General features: G+C 39.5%; 1 protein-coding gene across 3 annotated transcripts in view; it reads left to right on the top strand.

Annotated features, from left to right (window-relative positions):
- The window catches only part of plxnb2a (plexin b2a), a 186,851-nt gene that overhangs the window by 135,946 nt on the left and 32,191 nt on the right, over positions 1-18,714 (top strand). For all 3 annotated transcript variants that reach the window (XM_024284789.2, XM_024284767.2, XM_036210260.1), the window contains 10 exons: positions 1,703-1,837; positions 4,017-4,117; positions 4,276-4,402; positions 12,561-12,735; positions 12,815-12,926; positions 13,001-13,112; positions 13,260-13,361; positions 13,432-13,527; positions 13,666-13,750; positions 13,816-13,979. In XM_024284789.2, coding sequence (XP_024140557.1) covers positions 1,703-1,837; positions 4,017-4,117; positions 4,276-4,402; positions 12,561-12,735; positions 12,815-12,926; positions 13,001-13,112; positions 13,260-13,361; positions 13,432-13,527; positions 13,666-13,750; positions 13,816-13,979 — 1,209 coding nt within the window. The remainder of the gene's footprint in view (positions 1-1,702; positions 1,838-4,016; positions 4,118-4,275; positions 4,403-12,560; positions 12,736-12,814; positions 12,927-13,000; positions 13,113-13,259; positions 13,362-13,431; positions 13,528-13,665; positions 13,751-13,815; positions 13,980-18,714) is intronic.

Raw genomic sequence — 18,714 nt, 5'->3', positions numbered from 1 at the left:
TTTAGTTAAAGTTAAGTTGTAGTTTTAGCTTTAGGTAAAGCCTTAGCTAACACTAAAGCTTTAGCTAACACCAACACTTTAGCTAACATAAAAGCTTTAGCTAAACCTTTAGCTAACACCAACACTTTAGCTAACATAAAAGCTTTAGCTAAACCTTTAGCTAACATAAAAACTCTAGGTAACACCAAAGCCTTAGCTAATGCCAAAGCTTTAGTTAAAGCCTAACTTAATACCAAAATTTTAGCTTTAGTAAAGCCTTAGCATCACTAAAACTTTAGCTTTAGCTAGTACCATATTTTAGCTAACACCAAAGCTTTAGCTTTAGGTAAAGCCTTAGCTAACATTAAAGGTTTTGCTAACACCAAAACTCTATCTAACACAAAAACTATAGCTAAACCTTTTGCTAACACCAATGTTTTAACAGCAAAGCTTTAACTTTTGGTAAAGCGTTAGATAACACTAAGTTCTAGCTGGAGCTTTAGCTAACACAAAAACTCTAGCTAACACCAACATTTTAACAAACACTAAAGCTTTAGCTAACACCAACGTTTTAGCTAAAGATTTAGCTGACACCAAAGCTTTAGTTAAAGCCTTACCTAATGCCAAAATTTTAGCTTTAGCTAACACCACATTTTAGCTATCACCAAAGCTTTAGCTTTAGCTAGCACCACATTTTAGCTAACACCAAAGCCTTATCTTTAGCTAGCACCACATTTTAGCTAACACCAAAGCTTTAGCTTTAGCTAGCACCACATTTTAGCTAACACCAAAGCCTTACCTGTAGCTAGCACCACATTTTAGCTAACACCAAAGCTTTAGCTTTAGGTAAAGCTTTAGCTAACGGTAAGTTCTAGCTGAAGCTTTAGCTAACACAAAAACTCTAGCTAACACCAACATTTTAACCAACAACAAAGCTTTAACTGGAGCTAAAGCGTTAGCTAACCCCAAAGCTTTAGCTAACATTAAAACTTTAGCTAACACCAAAGCTACATAACTTTTAAATATATAACTTCCGGTGACATCACTGTCGACCCGGATTAGCTCTACTGCGCATTAGTGTTAAATACAATGGGAGATGTGGCTTTAGAAAGCCTGCGCCATCATTTTCAGATTAAAAAAAACAAAACAAAACAAAAAAAACACGACTAATAAATTAGTTACTGACTATTTTACTTGTCATGGCTAATCGACTAATCGTGGCAGCCCTGCATCCCGCTCAGGAAACGAGGCCAAAGCTCGTGATGTTGGCGACATTTCCTTAAACTGTCCAGGATTCTGCTGAAGAACTGATGAGGGGTTCATGCTCTTGTTGTAAGAGTTTCAATAGAAACAGAGAGATATGTGTGTTGTGGAGCTGTGTTTAGTTCACACCAGACTCAAACACAACCAGCTTCATTGTTACCAGAGATAGAAGCGACACGGTTATTTTTGTTTCTCCAGGTTGTTTGTTGCTTTGCTGCAGAACAGAGGAGCAACATCACAGCCAACAAACACTTTTATCTTTCTTTAGTGAAGCTGTTTTGCTGCGGAGTCCACAAACAGGGAATAGTTTAATCTCCAAAGTTAGTCTCAGTTTACTGGTTCATTTTTATAAGATGGAAAGTAATAACTAAATTAAAGTTCTTGACTTTTACACTTCGAGCACGGATAGACGATACGGGGATCCTGAAAGCGTCTTAATGGCGATGCTGTGTTTCTTCAGGTGCTGAAGGTTCATCTGTCGGCGTCCTCCAAGGGGCACGAGCAGGAGCTCGGAGAAGGCACCGGAGACGAGGTCAACAAGAACCTGCTGTTCGATTCCAGCCGCGAACACCTGTTCATCACCACCAGGGAAAAGGTCAGTCTGATGCAGAGCCATTGATCGCTCCTTTTCCTAAATCCATTTCTGCCGCCTCACGTGCGACCCGCTCCATCCAGAAGGTCACCGATGCTCCTCCATGACATCCTTCCAACAAGACTCTTTCACTTACCGTCTGCATCTTATTTGATCATTTATTCATTCGGGCGACTTGTGCCGAAACATCCGTCTGCATTACCGCACGCGAGTCAGTTATTGATTGGTCGGTTCTTCGCTTCTCCGCAGCTCCGTTTGTTTCTCGCTCCGCTTTAATTCCTCATCCGTCTTCCTCCTTTCATCCCTCAGGTTTGCAAGGTGAAATGGATGTTATCGAGTTAGAAATGAATTAATCACAAAGCACTTCAAGAAGGCAATTTGCTTTGATCAAGTCAAGTGAGGAAGCTCGTTCCATCTGCTCATTTAAATCTGAGAGTCGAGGCTCTTCTTAACGGAGGAATTATTTGTTCAAGTAAACCGAAAAACCCTCGAAGTGAAGCTCCCCGAGAGAACACTCTTCATTTGATTATCAGGAGACTCAGAAAATCATCAGATTTGAATGTTTTTTAAGACGGCTTTCACAAAGAACAAATACCAAGATTTAGTGAAAATAAACAGATTTCTGAAACTTCATAGTTTTTGCTAATCACTTAGTCACACATAGAACCAAAAATCTTCAAGTAGTCTGGAGACTTTTTCAGATAAACTCAAAATTGGATTATAAACCAACTTTCCTAAAAGGAAAAACTATCAAAAAAATCTCACTGTTTTGACTTTTCCTAGATTTAAAATGAGGACACAAATAAGTTCTGACAAAACTTTAAAAGGTTTTGCGTCTTAATGGTGTTTCAATGTTAAGTCGATGAACAGATGCGTGAGATTTTTTTTTTCACCCATTAAAAATGAATAGGAAATTTTTTAAATCCTTTAAAAACTTTGTGCACTTTAGAAACTTAAGCAATCTTGTTATCAAAATATTTCACAAGTTCTGGACATTACTGCTTTTATTTTTGGTATTGATTTATTTTACGGTTTTAAAGATTTTATGCAATTTATGCGATTTTTATTTTTTATTTTTTTAGCTCTATTGAAAATGAATAAGAAATTCTTCAAATCCTTCAAAAACTTTTTGCACCTTTGAAACTCTATCAATGTTGTCATCAAAACGTTCAGAAGGTTCAGGACTTTACTGCATTTACTTTTGGAATTTTTTAGGGCCGGGAATTGATACAAAAAAATGTAACGAATTATTCATGAACCTGGAAAAAAATTGATCACGATTGACTTTTTTTTAGTTACACTATTTGCAGACTAATTATTATCTGTGAATGATCAAAATATGAAATCACAACCAAAATTGTACATGTAGAACATTTATTTTTAATTAAGACTGTCAACCAACTAAAAAAAAAAATTCTGTTTACTCACACTTTTGTGTTGTGATTGAACATTATTGATCGCAATGTACTAAAGTACTAAAAACTGATTGAATATTTTTTCATTCTATAAATAACCATGGAATAAGTGGGATGATAACAACCGGAGTTGGCGAGGCAAATTAATCCGTTCACAGCCCTACTGCTTATATGTTTTACGAATTTTACTTTTTTTTTTTTTTCTCCCAAGAAATTTTTCAAATTCGTTGTACTCTTTCAAAACATGTGATATTAGTATCAAATTGTTCAGCACATTCAGGACAATCATGCTTATACTTTTGGTATTCAAACCTTTTACAGATTTTATGCAATTTTTGTGATTTACTTGTTTATTTTTTCAAAGAAATTTTTCACATTCTTTACTCACTTTTAAAACCTAGGAAATATTGGTATCAAAACATTCAGCACATTCAGGAAATTCATCCATTACCGTTTTGAAATATTACGCAATTTTTGTTATTTTATTTATTTATTTATTTATTTTATTTATTTATTTATTTATTTTTTTAACGATATTTTTCAAATTGTTTGTGCAATTTTAAAACCTATGCAATATTGGTATCAAAACGTTCAGCACATTCAGTACATCATTCAGCAATTAAAGTAAACAGCTTTATCATCTTCATTCACACTAGCATTATCGCAGCTAATACTAATTTTCTAGTAAATCTTGACAACAGCCTTCTTTTAGTTCTCTTCACCCTGATCTCTGATCTCTAAGTTAAAATCTCGTCTTTTACATCCAGATCAGCAAAGTCCCCGTCCAGGCCTGCCACCTGAAGACCAGCTGCCAGGACTGCGTCTCCATGAAGGACCCGTACTGCGGGTGGTGCGTCCTGGAGGGAAAGTGAGTCTGTGGAATTTGAGATAAAAGTTCAAAGAACTGCTTCACTTTTATGGGAATTCTTGTGCACAAATTGTGCGTAAACATCAGATCTGAAATCTCCAAAAGGAACAAGTGTTTGTGGGAAATCTCAAAGCTTTAGTTGTGGTTTCTGCTCTCAGGTGCAGCCAGAAGAAGGACTGTGGACGGTCGACGGAGAGAAACACCTGGCTCTGGTCTCCGGATCAGAAGTGTGTGGAGATCCAGACCTTCGACCCGCCGAACCTCAGCTGCAAGAAGACCCAGCAGGTAAAGAGACGAGACTGTTGGCAGCTGCTGTATGTAAAGCAGCACAACCATAAACAGATTATTTTAATCCAGTACTTGTCTGGTTGATGGAGATCTACGTCTAATGTTCACATTTAAAGTGTTTCTCTGGAAGTGAAAGAGGTATTTTGTGTTCTGTGGAAGTATTAACTCTAACCAGTGATGCTTCATGATGGTGACTCAGGCTGGAAAAACAGCAGATGTGTTTATTAATGCAGTAGAAAAAAAGCAGAGTTGAGGGAAAATGAATCGGCAGCTTTTAATGTACAGAAAAACATAAAAGGTTTTTCTAGTGGCAAAAGTGGAACCAGGACCGTTCCAAAGCTTTCAAATGAACAGTTAAATGTAATTTTGTTTTCACTTTCTGCAAATGTTTGACTCAAACCTTCAACTTTTCTGGAGTTTCTGGAGTCGTTTCAGCTGCAGCTTTGCAGACCAATGCATGGAGTTTCATGATTTTAAAGCAGGTTTTACTATAAAGATGTAAAGTTTTTGTATTTTAGTTCAAACTTTATTTATGAAGCACCAAATGTGTTTTACCTAATAAAGACATTTTTTAACTCAAGACTTAAATAAAATAAAAAACGTAAATCAAATCTCATATTTCTGCTCCTTAAAATGAAAACTGTTTTCTCACCTACAAGGAAAGAAAAACAAGTTTTTGGATTTAAATTAGATGTAAATAATTGAATTCATGATATTTAATCAAGAGTTTTGGCTGCTTTACAATATTTTATTGACAAACTAATGACACAAAAGCCTAAAATGGTGTTAAATTCTGCTGGTAATCACAATGAGGAACAGGTATGGGGTAAGACGACCGTCAAAATGAAACGTACGCTTACAAAGTTGTGAACACTTTGGAAAAAGATATGACAATATTTTATGTTGCATTTCAAATATCTGTTTTGAATACAACTTTTTTGTGACAAAAACAAATTGTTAAATTATCCTGTCAGAAATATGTCGATTTTTACACTTGCATATTAATCGAGTCACGACACATCGATTTAACAAATTGCTGACGCGTACTGGCGACCGCTAGAGAACGTCAGGATTAAAGACGCTTCCACAATCGAGAACAAACTGATGAAAAGTTTAGATGTTTTAAAGTAAACTTAGCATTTTATTTTTCTATTTTTTCTATATGAATATTTTGTTAATGCAGCTCAAATTGTCGCCATTATTCAGGTCTCTGCAGTGATGTCATAAATTGTGTAATAATAAAACTACACAATAATAAATTTATATAACAGTAATTGTGCAGTTGAAGCTAAACTAAACTATTTTGTTATATATTAATAAAAAATTTCAGAAAAACAAATATAGTTGGGTATTTTTAACATAGTGACTTTAGCTCAGAGTTAGCTAAATTTAATATGTCTGTTATTATCTAATTATTAGTCTTTGTTTCACAGAAATAGACTTTCTTACACATAATCGTGTATCACGTGTCTTATACTCCCTTTTTTGAGTGATTTCCAACACTTCTGAGCAAATTTTTATTTTGACACAAACCTCACCCCGTACACACCAGCAGTACATGTCACATCAGGTCATTTCTACAATCAGTATAACTTTATAAAGACACCACTTCATGGCCATATGTCCAAGAAAATTAATCCAAACTTTTCTGTTTTAACTGTATTTTTACAAATTCAATGTTTAAGGAATAAAAATTTGAATATATTATCTTGAATAGGAGAACATGTGTTTAGTAAAGGATTATTGTGGAAATGAACTGCAGCACTTTTTAACAATGACAAAATTATTTTTATAATTTTTAGGGTTTTCCCGTTAAACTTGTTAATGTTACTTTCATAGCAAAGTTTTAATTATTTAAAAAAAATAAGTAAATGATCTAAAATTAACCAACTATCCAATATTTACCAGTTAACTAGCTCTTTTTTGGCTCCTCCCATTTCAAATCCACCAGAAAAAGAAACAGAAAAAGGTTTCTGTCCCTAAAGATGAGAACAGGTCTGTTTTATTTCTAGTAAATGCATCAAAACACAAATGCCATGACAGCAGTTTTCCAGAAGTAGCAGAGCTCCCGTGGCGGCGCCGCGGCGCTCTGAACTCGGAGGCTCAGCCGTCTGGATTGATGAGGAATTGATCAAAGTTCCGCCGTGTCCTTCAGCAGGTCGCTAGCAGCAGCAAACATCCTTCACGCCATCACCTCTGAGCCCGCCCTTCTCCTAAAATCTGATGTTCTCCAACTCGGATGGATCAGCCTCAGTTTGAGGAATTTGACACGTCGAACTCCAAGTCAGACACATTGAAACAAGAATTATACGTCACTATGGAGATGACATTTGACCCCAAAGGGGTGGAGCCAAGTTTGTAAATTAACCCTCATCTACCGGAATGAAATTTGGTACCAAAGAATCTCCAGTTGAGATGTGACCAAACAACTTGCTTTGCCTGACCTTTGACCTCTTAAAAGTCTCCAAACACCAATTAGCGTCCTCCTGCAACCCGATGCCTGCAGCTCCGAGTTCCCTCGGGTGTCATCGCGGATCGATCACCTTTCAGAGTTATCAATTTTCCTTTCCAAAGCTGGAATGGCGTGGTGATGGCGTCCTCCCCGAGCACTGACTGGAGCGGTGTGAAATGGCAAACGCTGACCTCTTGGCCTGAATGAAACGTGACTTTTTCAACCATGTTGGTTTCTGTGAAGACGAGGAAATCTCAAAATGTGGTTTCTGACATCACCACTAAAGTTGATACACACGTCCAGCAGCTTCAGGCAACCAACAAATATCTCAATATAGTGACCATGTTGCTAAAATGGTCACTGAAGCCTCGTTTCCTCTGAGCGGGACGGTCCAGTCGGGTATTTTAAGTGTTTCCATTGTAAAATGGACCCATTCTCCTTTAGAAGATCTATGGTATTTAAACTGTAGTTCAAAGGGTGGACTGCTACAAAACGGACCAATCACAATGCAGATGAGAAGTTTATCATTTATCCTTCTTGTCCCGACACATTGATGCTCGGGTACCGTGAACAAGCTGAATGTCCCCCCTTACACGTTCACGTGTACCGGACCTGTTTACGAAAAAACATGATCTCATTCCCAAGTCGTCACGCACCGATACCTGGTTCAGGATCCCTCCATGTCACCCCCCAAACCGCTGGGTGCCCCCGACCCATCAACCCCCGACACGCCGGCTCTTCGGAGAATCAAGGGCCACAACCCTTTCAACTTGTCACCCGACGCAAACCGGGCCCAGACCCAGTACCGCACACAAAACGGACCTACACATGGTGCCAGATGCTGTACCTGGCGCAAAACGGGCACAGACGGCGTACTGGACACAAAACGGGCCTAGATGTGGTACCGGATGCAAACTGGGCCCAGACGCGGTACCGGACGCGGCATCAGATGTGAACTGGACCGAGACGCAAACTGGTACTCTACACAAACCGGGCCCAGACACCATACCGGACGCAAAACGGACCTGGACGCGGCACCAGACGCAAACCGGGCCCAGACATGACACCGGACGCAAGCCGGGCGCAGACCCAGTACCGCACAGAAAACGGACCTTCACATGGTACCAGATGCTGTACCTGGCGCAAAACGGGCACAGACGGCGTACCGGACACAAAACGGGACTATATGTAGTACGGGACCCAAACCGGGCCCAGACGCGGTACCGGACGCGGCATCAGACGTGAACTGGACCGAGACGCAAACTGGTACTCTACACAAACCGGGCCCAGACGCCATACCGGACGCAAAACGGACCTGGACGCGGCACCAGACGCAAACCGGGCCCAGACATGACACCGGACGCAAACCGGGCCCAGACATGACACCGGACGCAAACCGGGCCCAGACTTATTGCCAGATGAAAACTAGGCCAAGACGCGGCATGAGACGCGAACAGGGCCCAGACGCGGTTCCGGACGCAAACAGGGCCAAGATGCAGTACCGGACGAGAACTGGACGCAAACCGGACCCAGATGTGGTACCAGACACAAACCAGGCCCAGACTTGTTACCAGACGTGGTACCGGACGCAGCATCAGACGTGAACTGGGCCCAGACTGGGTCCGAGGTACTGGTCGCGGCCCAGAGTTTGGGGACCCGTGACTTGGTGGAAACAGCCACCACGTAAAAAAACGACGACCCAAACGTCAACATGCGACGACCCGGGAATGAGGATGTGTTGTTACAGAACCAAGAGTGAGCCGACCGGAGAGAGATCCAGAATATTTAACCAACTGGTCGGTGTGTTAATAAAACAATGTAAACATTGAAATAAAGCACCGCCCGCTCTCAGCTGGACGGTTAATTTCATGTTTGTTCTTCCATAAGAGCGACCTGTACAGGTGCGCCTGACGAAGACTTAAAGGTCATTGGTTGATGGTCATACCGATGGAGGATTATGGCAACACAGTTGATTGATGCAGCGACTTTTATCTGGTCTGTATTAGATCTTCATACGGATGATAGAGCAAAGGCCAGACTATGACAGTGACGTTCTCTGATTGGCTGATAGTGGGAGGAGCCATAGAATAAATACGGAACTCCAACAGGACCACCGTTTTTGACCACTTTCATGGACCAACGTCTGAGATTAACGTTGAACAAAGAATACATTTAATCTGGATTGAGGAGTTTTGATAGTTCAACAGAAGTGAAAAGTGTTGATTGGTACTTTTAATACTCATCTATAACATTTTCTACAATGAATAATCAGCTAATGAGCTCAAATCTTTAACAATTATTCTATCCCAAATCGCTGTAACATTGCTATGGCAACAGAAATGGAAATAATCGTCTTTCTCTACATTTTCAGACTTTTATCTGAATTTGTTTTGGGATTAAAAGAAACATTTTCCAACGTTTCCTTCATTTTCCAATTACACTAGAAGTCAAAACAGTAGTTTTTAGTTGTTTCTTCTAGTACAGACTGTGTTCTGATTAGACTGCATTTGGTTTAAAATATCACTATATTAAAAAAGACCTTGAGAAGTTTCTACGTTAATGTATCTAGAGGTGAATAATCCTGCAGGGGTCACCTCCAATGACGAGTGCTTTAAGAATTACTTCTATGAGTCACTATTGAACCTTTATGAAGCTTGAATGCGTCTTTATTGTCTGAATTTACTACTTCTGTGCAGAGATTTGATTATGAAACGACTTAAGAGTTGGAAATGATTGTACTTTGGTTAGCCTGCCCCCTAGTGACCAAAGACGTCCAAAGACTCCTGGACGGCCTGAAGGGTTTGATGCTTTCTCCTTCACAAGCAGCACGTCTTAAACTGTCTAATGAAGAAATATGAGCGCCGCCTCCACTAAATGACTTTGCATTTGTCTGGTTAGCTTTGCTAAATATGTTTTGCAGAAAATGTATGACCGCCGTGAATCCGTCGGCGCCGTGCATTTGTTCTAATCAAGCAAATGTGACGTCTAAATAGTGTGTGTGGTAACAAACGGGCGGTCGACTTCCTTACAGCGCCGCACTTCTGTTACGTTCAAAGTTGTCTGGAATTGTATTGATTCAAGGTCAAAAACAGGAACTTTTATTGTGTGAATGTTCGTTAGCATTCACACAGTAGTGATTCTCCTGCTCCTTTCTGTACGTGAAAGGAGTGAAACAGCGATTTCAGCAGTCTTTGTGTCAAATGTTCAGCTAGAATCTTACACTTTAGCTTCTATTTAAGCTAACGTTTTTGACAAATCGAGTTTACTGAGGAATTTTAGGCAGTTTTGCGTTTAGCTAGTATTCAAGCAATATGCTAGCTTTTTTGGCTAATTTTGAATCTTCTTAGTTTTTTAATGCTAATTTAGGGTTTAGTTAATATTTTAGCAACATGGTAACCTTTTGGCAAATTTTGAATTTATTTAGTTTTTTAACGCTAATTTGGAGTTAATATTTTAGCAACATGCTAAGGTTTTTGCTAATTTGTTATCTACTGTAGTTTTTAAGGCTAATTTAGAGTTTAGCTTCTATTTTAGCATCAAGCTAATGTTTTTTTGACTAATTTGGTTTACTGAGGAATTTTAGGCAGTTTTGCGTTTAGCTATTATTTAAGCAATGTGCTAGCTTTTTTTTGGCTAATTTTGTATCAACTGATTAAGCTAATTTGAAGTTTAGTTAATAGTTTAGCAACATGCTAACCTTTGGATCATTTGTTATCTACTGAGGTTTTAAAGTCTAATTTAGAGTTTAGCTTCTATTTTAGCAACTTGCAAACGTTTTTGACTAATTTAGTTTACTGAGGAATTTTAGGCTATTTTGGATTCTGGTTAGCCTTTTTTGTCTAATTTGGCATCTGTTAAGGATTTTATGGGCTAATTTGGAGTTTAGCTCATATTTAAGCAACCCACTAAATATGTTTGCAAATTGGCATGTATTGGAGATTTTTAAGCAATTTTACTACAATCTTTTTTTTAAATTAGGTCAACTTCAGTACTCTTTCAAAGTCTTTAATGAAATTTTTAGTCTTTTAGCAAATTTAACAATTTGTAAACAGCTTTAGCATTTTCAGCAAATCCCTTCAGTAATTAGAGTAAATTGCGTCGCCATTTTCATCAAAAAGCTTCAGCATCTTCAGTAATTACTATCAGCAAAAAAGCATTCACAATAGGATAATTGTAGGCAATGCAACATTTCTAGCTTTGAAATGCTTCTGTCTTAGTTTCTGCTGATCAATTTAATTCTTCCTAATGAGGCAGATCATTCCACTGTTTTCTGTATAAGAAGAAACTGATTCATTCTTGCAGATGATCCCAAATCTCAGATAACCTTTGAGAACTTTTCTTATTTAAATAAATCATCAAAAAATTAGGGCTGGGTATTGACAATAATTTCCAGATTTGATTCGAGTAACCAGAGCCTGGATCAATTCAATTCCAATTCTTTTACATTCTTTCAATCCTCTCAATTCAATTTTAAGTTTACACATTAAGACACATTTGTTTACATACATTCATAATCTATATATGTTTTGAAGATATTTATATTGATCTGATCCAGTTCACATACTGTAACATGTATTAGTGAGATAATGAGATTGTTATTAGCATGCAGTGTTACATGGATTCTCAAACGGACAATTGTTCTGCCTCTCCTGGAGGGCGTTTCAGTTTGGCCACTAGGTGGCGATTGCGCTCTAGCATTACAGAAGAAGAAGACAGAATGAGCAAAAAACTGTGTTTTAGACCACAAATGGTTACTTTAAATAATATTTTCTTAAGAGTTTAGAAAATTTATGTCTGTGAGTTTATAAAGATGTTCATTTAGTCAGAATGTATGTTTAGGTCGACTGAACGTTAGCATTAGCCGTCCTATGGGAAATCCCATTAAACGTTAGCATCAAACAAGCGGACTTTAGCATTATGAGTTAGATGGATCTCTACTTTTATGGATCGATTACTGATCTAATGACTTACTCCAATAAAGATTTCGTTTTTGACCTGTTCTTATGGCATTTGTTATGAGGATATAAGACAAATACGAGGAAAATAAAACCTAAACTTGAAATTCTGAATATTTCTTTATCCAAATAGTTGTGAATCTGGAACAGACCAAACAAATACAGTTGTAATACTGAAAAGGCACTGGGTGGACCACAAGCTCCCTGCTCCAATCAGCACAAGGGAGGGGATGTGGGAGGGGCTTACTCTACCTCAACGGTACCGCCCACAATGAATTCCTGCTGCTCTGCAGAAACTATGTCCATGAAAACGATGCATGTTTTTTTTTTTTTTTTTTTTAATATCTTGGCTAAAAACAACAGAATCACTTTTCAAACAACTCAAAAGATGATCAGAGAGCGTGTTAAACATCATCAGGATCGTTGTATAAAATTCTCTGGTTTTAGTTCCTTTTTTGACAGAAGTTTCAGCAGTTTAGTCTTTCTGTAAGAAAACGTTTTCAGGGGGTTTATTGAGGAACTTTCTTCAAAACTGGATGAGATGACGTCACTTCTCATTTTCTCCTGATGTTTCATCTGCTGAAAGTTTTCTTCTGCAGGACTCGAACATGTTGAAGCTCTGGCGTCTGCAGACCAACACGCTTTATTTTGTTTCTCTGGCTCTCTGCATCCGTCTGAGATGAGAACTCTTCTGCGTCCTCTCCACGTCTGGGTTTCTGGAGGCTCATGCTCGGTTGTTTCTCCTCAGGTTGTCATCACCATCCCCGCCCTCCCGGCTCTGCGGGAGCAGGACCAGCTGGAGTGCTCCTTCGGCTCCTCCGACTCCTTCGACACCGCGGCCCAGCTGGTCCAGCACTCTCAGACTCAGGTGGCCTGCTCGCTGCCCAACCCCGAGGTCATCTCATCGACCCCTGGAGACTGGGGTGGGTGAACCCGTCTCTTCCTCATATTTATTCGTTTTCTTATGTAAATTACTGATTTCCGATACGTTCGTCCGTGTAGACTTCGTGTCCGTCCCGCTCAAGATCCGAGTGAACAAAACCACGGAGGTGACGTCCGGAGAGTTTCACTTCTACAACTGCGCCGCCACAGTCAAGAAGAACGAGAACACGCCGTGAGCCCGCCCACACACACGTTCACAGCGGGAACAATGGCGTCCACGGCCCTGACGCTAACACGTGTTTTCAGGTGCATCACATGCGTGACGAGTCAGTGGGGGTGCCAGTGGGACGCTCAGAACCACGTCTGCAGCGACCAAGACGATTCTGTCAGCGGCTTGAACATCGTCAAACCGCAGCAGGTCAATACTTGTTGTTTTTTCATGAAATTCTCATTTTTGGTGCAATATTTTTTATCAAAAGCAGATTTTCACAGTTGCTGGTTCACGGCTTCTCCTTCTTCTTCTTCTTCTTCTTCTTCTTCTTCTTCTTTTTTTCTCTGCATGAAGCCGGATAACTGTCCTCGGTTTGAGTCTCCGGAGCCGCAGCTGATCCCCGTGGGCGTCGCCATACCCATCAGCTTCCAGGGGAAGAACCTGGACATCTACGATGTGAGATCAGCTCCTCAAACGACCCACAATCCTCCTGGGTTTCCCTTTCATCTCTATCTGGTGTCTGCAGGGGCGGAGCTTTTCCATCGGGACGGAGCTGATGACGCCCGACGAGGAACAGGTCACCAAAACGGGAGGCTTAAAGTTTCAGTTCGGCGGTTATCGGGTCAGTTTGAAGCAGTTTTAGCTCGTTAGACACAATTATCAGTTCATTAAAAAAGTGAATTAGCTGCACATGTTTGAAGGTTAAGAAAAGTTTCAAAATAAAAGCTGCTGATGGCGTGTGACGGCTGTTTGTGTGCAGTTTTCTTACGACGTGCAGCAGGAAGTGAACGTGTCCTTCCACATCAAAGACACCGACAACCACAAGATCGACAGCACCCTGACAGGTGGGCGTGTCCTCCATTAACACACACACCTGAGGATCCAGGTGATGACACCTCTCCTCCCCCAGTGGTGCTGTACAACTGCGCGGTGGGAAGGGAGGACTGCAGTCTGTGCAAACACGCCGACGCCAAGTACAGCTGTGTGTGGTGCCCCGCTCGGAGGAGCTGCGTGTACCGGGAGCTCTGCCAAACGCCGGAGCCGCAACAATGCCCCGACCCCCAGATCGTTGACGTGAGTCTGAGAACAACCACACACAATCTGGAGCTGAACACGACACCAAACTGCAGAAAATCCACACAGAAGGGCGGGGCAATAAAACGATATCGATGTATATCGCGATAGAAGAATGAGTTCCAGTACTGTTTGGTGCCGTCTTGTTCCGGTTTGCGGACCTGGTTAGGTTACGGGTTAGGGTTAGGGTACCGGTGCAGTATGCGTGCCAGTACTGGTTTGTGGCCTGGAGGTTAGGGAGACGTGATTTAATTGGAGCAGCCAACTTGTCAAAAAACAAGTAAGGGAGACCCAAATTTTTTTACATTTTAACATTTAAATTTTTTACATTTAAGATTTTTCAAACATTTTATTTTGGAAAAAAAACAACTTATCTTTTCCTTGTTAAATAAAAATTTCTGTCTCATAATTGTACAAATTTAGCCTTGTAAATTTTGAATATTTCCTCATAACTTTAGACTTTTCTGCTTTTTTCTCATATTTTTGATGATTTTTTGTCTTATCTATTTTTGTCTTTTTTCTCACTATTCTAACAATTTTATTAGTAACATTTTGATTTTTTTTAACTCTGTCTTTTTTATAATTCTATGACTTTATTCTTGTCAAATTTTTGCAATTTTTTTTCATAATTTTACTTCTTTATTCTTGTAAATTGTTTGCTGTTTTCTGATAATTTTGTGTTTTTATTTTTGTAATTTTTTTTCCGTTTTTCTCATAATTTTACTAGTCTTATTCTTGTAAAATTTTTGCTTCTTTCTCATAATTTTATTACTTTTTTACTTATTTTAATTTGGCTTTTTTTCTCCTAATTTTACGTCTTTATTCTTGTACATTTTTTAATCATAATTTTTTTACTTTTATTCTTGTGATTTTTAAAAATCATTTTACTACTTTATTATTGTCATTTTTTTCTTTTTTCTCATAAGTGTATTACATTTTATTATTGTAGATTTTTTAAAAATAACTTTACGCCTTTATTCTTTAAAGTTTTAGCTTTTCTCTCATAATTTTACGACTTTAAAAGTGAAATAATTAAACTCTCATCTGCACTCTTGGTCATGTGACCTGTGGGCATTATTAGTTGTTTCTGTGATTCAGAAAATAAGTTAACATTAAGGTGGAAATGAAAGATTGTGACCAGTTGAAAAAACAATCGTCACATTCTCAGTAGATCAGATTACAGTAAACTTGACTTGAACCTGAAATCTTCTCGTCTCTTCTTGTGCTGACGGATCTTTAACAAACAGTCGCGTTTCTTCTGGTGATAAAGTTCACGAATCATGGATGGATTTCCACAGAGAGGAGTCGATTTGTGGTCCAGTTTTGCCTCCTAAATGTCACAGGGAGCTTTTCTTCCTCAGTTTCTTCTTAAAATAAAAGATTCTTCCTTTAAGGGGGTAGATCTGACGTCAGAGCGTCACTTCTCTGTAATCTGATCTCAATCTTCAAACGTGCAGAAACTCTAAGCTGCTCCTTCTCAATGGAGACGGCCTCAGATTTTCCCCTCTCACTGTTACTAACCGTCACCTTTGGTCATAAATCACGGCGCCACACCTGAAGAACATCTAATCTTCCAAGAAGCAGTGTGAAAAATGGCATCCCGGGACGTTCTCTTCCCCGTCCTCTTGAAGGAATAAGTGAGGAGAAGCTGCTCTGCAGTCACAGGGAAATAAAACACGAGGAAACAATCATCCGCTCGAATGACGGCTGCCAGGATCCCACAGGCACCTGACAGCCAATCATCAGCGCCGGATGGCGGGAAGCGACGGCCCAGCGGCCTGCAGGACATTAGGATCTGCAGCCGGCCTTTCTGAGCCGCAGATTGATGCTTCTGCCGTCTTGAAGCTTCATAAACACTGGAGTCAAATTCTGGAAGTTAAATTAAAACGTTGGCAACAGTTAGGAGGACGCATTAGCAAACCTGGCGATACTGCATCAGGATACACAAGTTATGATACCCTGTGTGTATCACGATACACATGTGATGCTGTGTGTATCGCGAGACACATGTCGTGATACTGCGTGTATCGCGAGACACGTGTCGTGATACTGCGTGTATCGCGAGACACGTGTCGTGATACTGTGTGTATCGCGAGACACGTGTCGTGATACTGTGTGTATCGCGTCACACAAGTCGTGATACTGTGTGTATCGCGTCACACAAGTCGTGATACTGTGTGTATCGCGATACACGTGTCGTGATACTTCGTGTATCGCGATACACGTGTCGTGATACTGCGTGTATCGCGATACACGTGTAATGATACTTCGTGTATCGCGATTCACGTGTCGTGATACTGCGTGTATCGCGATACACATGTCGTGATACCTCGTGTATCGCGATACACGTGTCGTGATACTTCGTGTATCGCGATACACGTGTCGTGATACTTCGTGTATCGCGATACACGTGTCGTGATACTTCGTGTATCGCGATACACGTCTCGTGATACTGTGTGTATCACGATAAACAAGTTATGATGCTGAGTGTATCGCGATACACGTGTGATGCTGTGTGTATCGCGATACACGTGTCGTGATACTGTGTCTATCGCGATACACGTGTCTTGATACTGTGTCTATCGCGATACACGTGTCGTGATACTGTGTCTATCGCGATACACGTGTAATGAGACTTCGTGTATCGCGATACATGTGTCATGCTACTCTGTGTATCACGATACACATGCCATGATACTCTGTGTAACGCAATACACGTGTAACAATACTGTGTGTATCGTGATATGCATGTCATATACGATACATATCACGATATATCCAGACATCATTTCAATAAATGTGCCTTAAGGATTGATAAATTTAGTTAATAAAATAAAGTATATCACTGCTAAATGTTACCATACCAGTACATTTAAAGCATTTCAGGTGCTTCAAAAGTTATTAAATAAATAAAGGTCAAATCTACAACCATAACCAAACTTTCGCTGAACTTTGACCTCGGGAAGAAGCCGCCATCTTGAAAACTTTAAAATACACCCTTAGAACCCTCTACACATTTAAATTCCTCCTCTTTATCTCATCAAGAATCATTGGGAAGCTACTTGAAAATAAGTTTTGCTCATAGAGTTTGAGTGGCGTTAGCATAGCGAGCTAGCAAAAGTGTTGTTTCCTTGTTGCTTGCGTGTTTTTTACCAGAATATTGCAATAATTTAAAACATGAATTGCTGGCTCAAGCTGAACGAAATGATAAGGCATATGATATGAACATATTAGGAATGTGGGCGTGGTTAAGAAAAATCCTCCGTTGCCAAGGAAATCCTAAAGTGTACTTTTGCCGATTCTTCTAAAACTTACATGAACTTAATCGGCAACCCCAGGAGACCAAAAAATAAAATGGTTACTATGGAGATAAACCAACAGAAAAGCTGCCATTGTGAAATTCAATTTCTTTAGATTTCATAGAAACACAAACTCCTTGTAAGCTAAACCTTTCTAGCTCCTCTAAAGATTACACTTTTATGTTTTCAATTCATATTTATTACCTACTTTTTACATATTTCATATTTTATATCTTGTTTCTTCTTAATTTATTACTTTGTCGTCTCCATTTTACATTTAGTTTTATGTCGTTGCCGTTTACATTTTCTTAGTTTTTTTCATTAAAATGTTCCTTTTTGTCTCTTTTTTTCATTGTTTTTGCTGTCCTGTACTTTTTGTTAGAATCTCATTTTCATTTTGAGAATTTCAGTTGAGTTGGACGATGATCTTATTAAAAAAAATTTAAGCTTTAACTGTGTTTATGCTTTGTTTGCACAGAATGTTGCATTTAAATTCTTACGATTTTACCTGGGAAAAGCCTCTTTGATGGGCTGGAAATGAGTTGTTTTACTGGACTGTCCTCAAAAATGACTATTCTTGGAGGGAAAGTCCCTCATTTGATTTAATTGAATTATTTCTTCCCCTGGATTTGTTCAACTGTCGATCCAGAAAGCAAAGAAAAATGTTGATTGAATGAAATCCTTCAGCGTTTTGGACTCAACGTCCTGTGGAGCTGTGTTGATTTGTTTTCATGTCAACACGGTAACTCTGCTGACATATTGCTGCCTCAGCTCTTGTTTTCTGAAATGACATCAGACGTAAACATTAATTGAAAAAAAGGAGGAACTTTGAGGAGAAAAGAGCAGCTTTGGAAGTTTTTTCTCAATAGAACCAGTAATGTAAAACATGAAGTTCGTGGAGGATTGGACCACGCCCTCTAGTGTTTAGTGCTTCAGTTCAATGAAAGGCGTAACGAGCTGTCCCACCGTCTGCTTATTAAAGCTGCTATTTGCAGTTTCAATGTCAATATGGTCAAAGGAGATTATTGGATTCCAGCTCCACAAAGTGGAGATCCAAGTAGAAGAGTTGGTCAACGGGGATCCACATCACTGACTGTAAATGAGAACTGGACTGAGTGACGTAGAAAATGGTTCTGATCAAATACGGACGCCGTCATGTTGGAGCCACAAGTCCTCGGTAACCAGTCTGAGTCATCATTTCTATAGCAACCACTCTCGCCAATCAGAAGTGAGCTTGTTGGAAGGCCACACCCCTTTTTCTTGAAACTTTGGGCATTGAGGCCAGCAGGCTTCGCCTTGAAGCATCTGATTGGTCTGTTTATAACTTGAAAAAAGCATAAATTAGCCAAAACTTGGGGCTGAAGTTGGCATTTTTAATTTACAGTTTCTGAAAATCTATTTTCAAAATAAAATTCTAATTCAAGAAATTTTGCTAG

This window comes from Oryzias melastigma, linkage group LG23 (genome assembly GCF_002922805.2).
Source record: "Oryzias melastigma strain HK-1 linkage group LG23, ASM292280v2, whole genome shotgun sequence".
In the NCBI taxonomy this organism is placed as follows: domain Eukaryota; kingdom Metazoa; phylum Chordata; class Actinopteri; order Beloniformes; family Adrianichthyidae; genus Oryzias; species Oryzias melastigma.
Note: the sequence above shows the minus strand (reverse complement) of the source record. Positions and strands in the feature narration are given on the sequence as shown.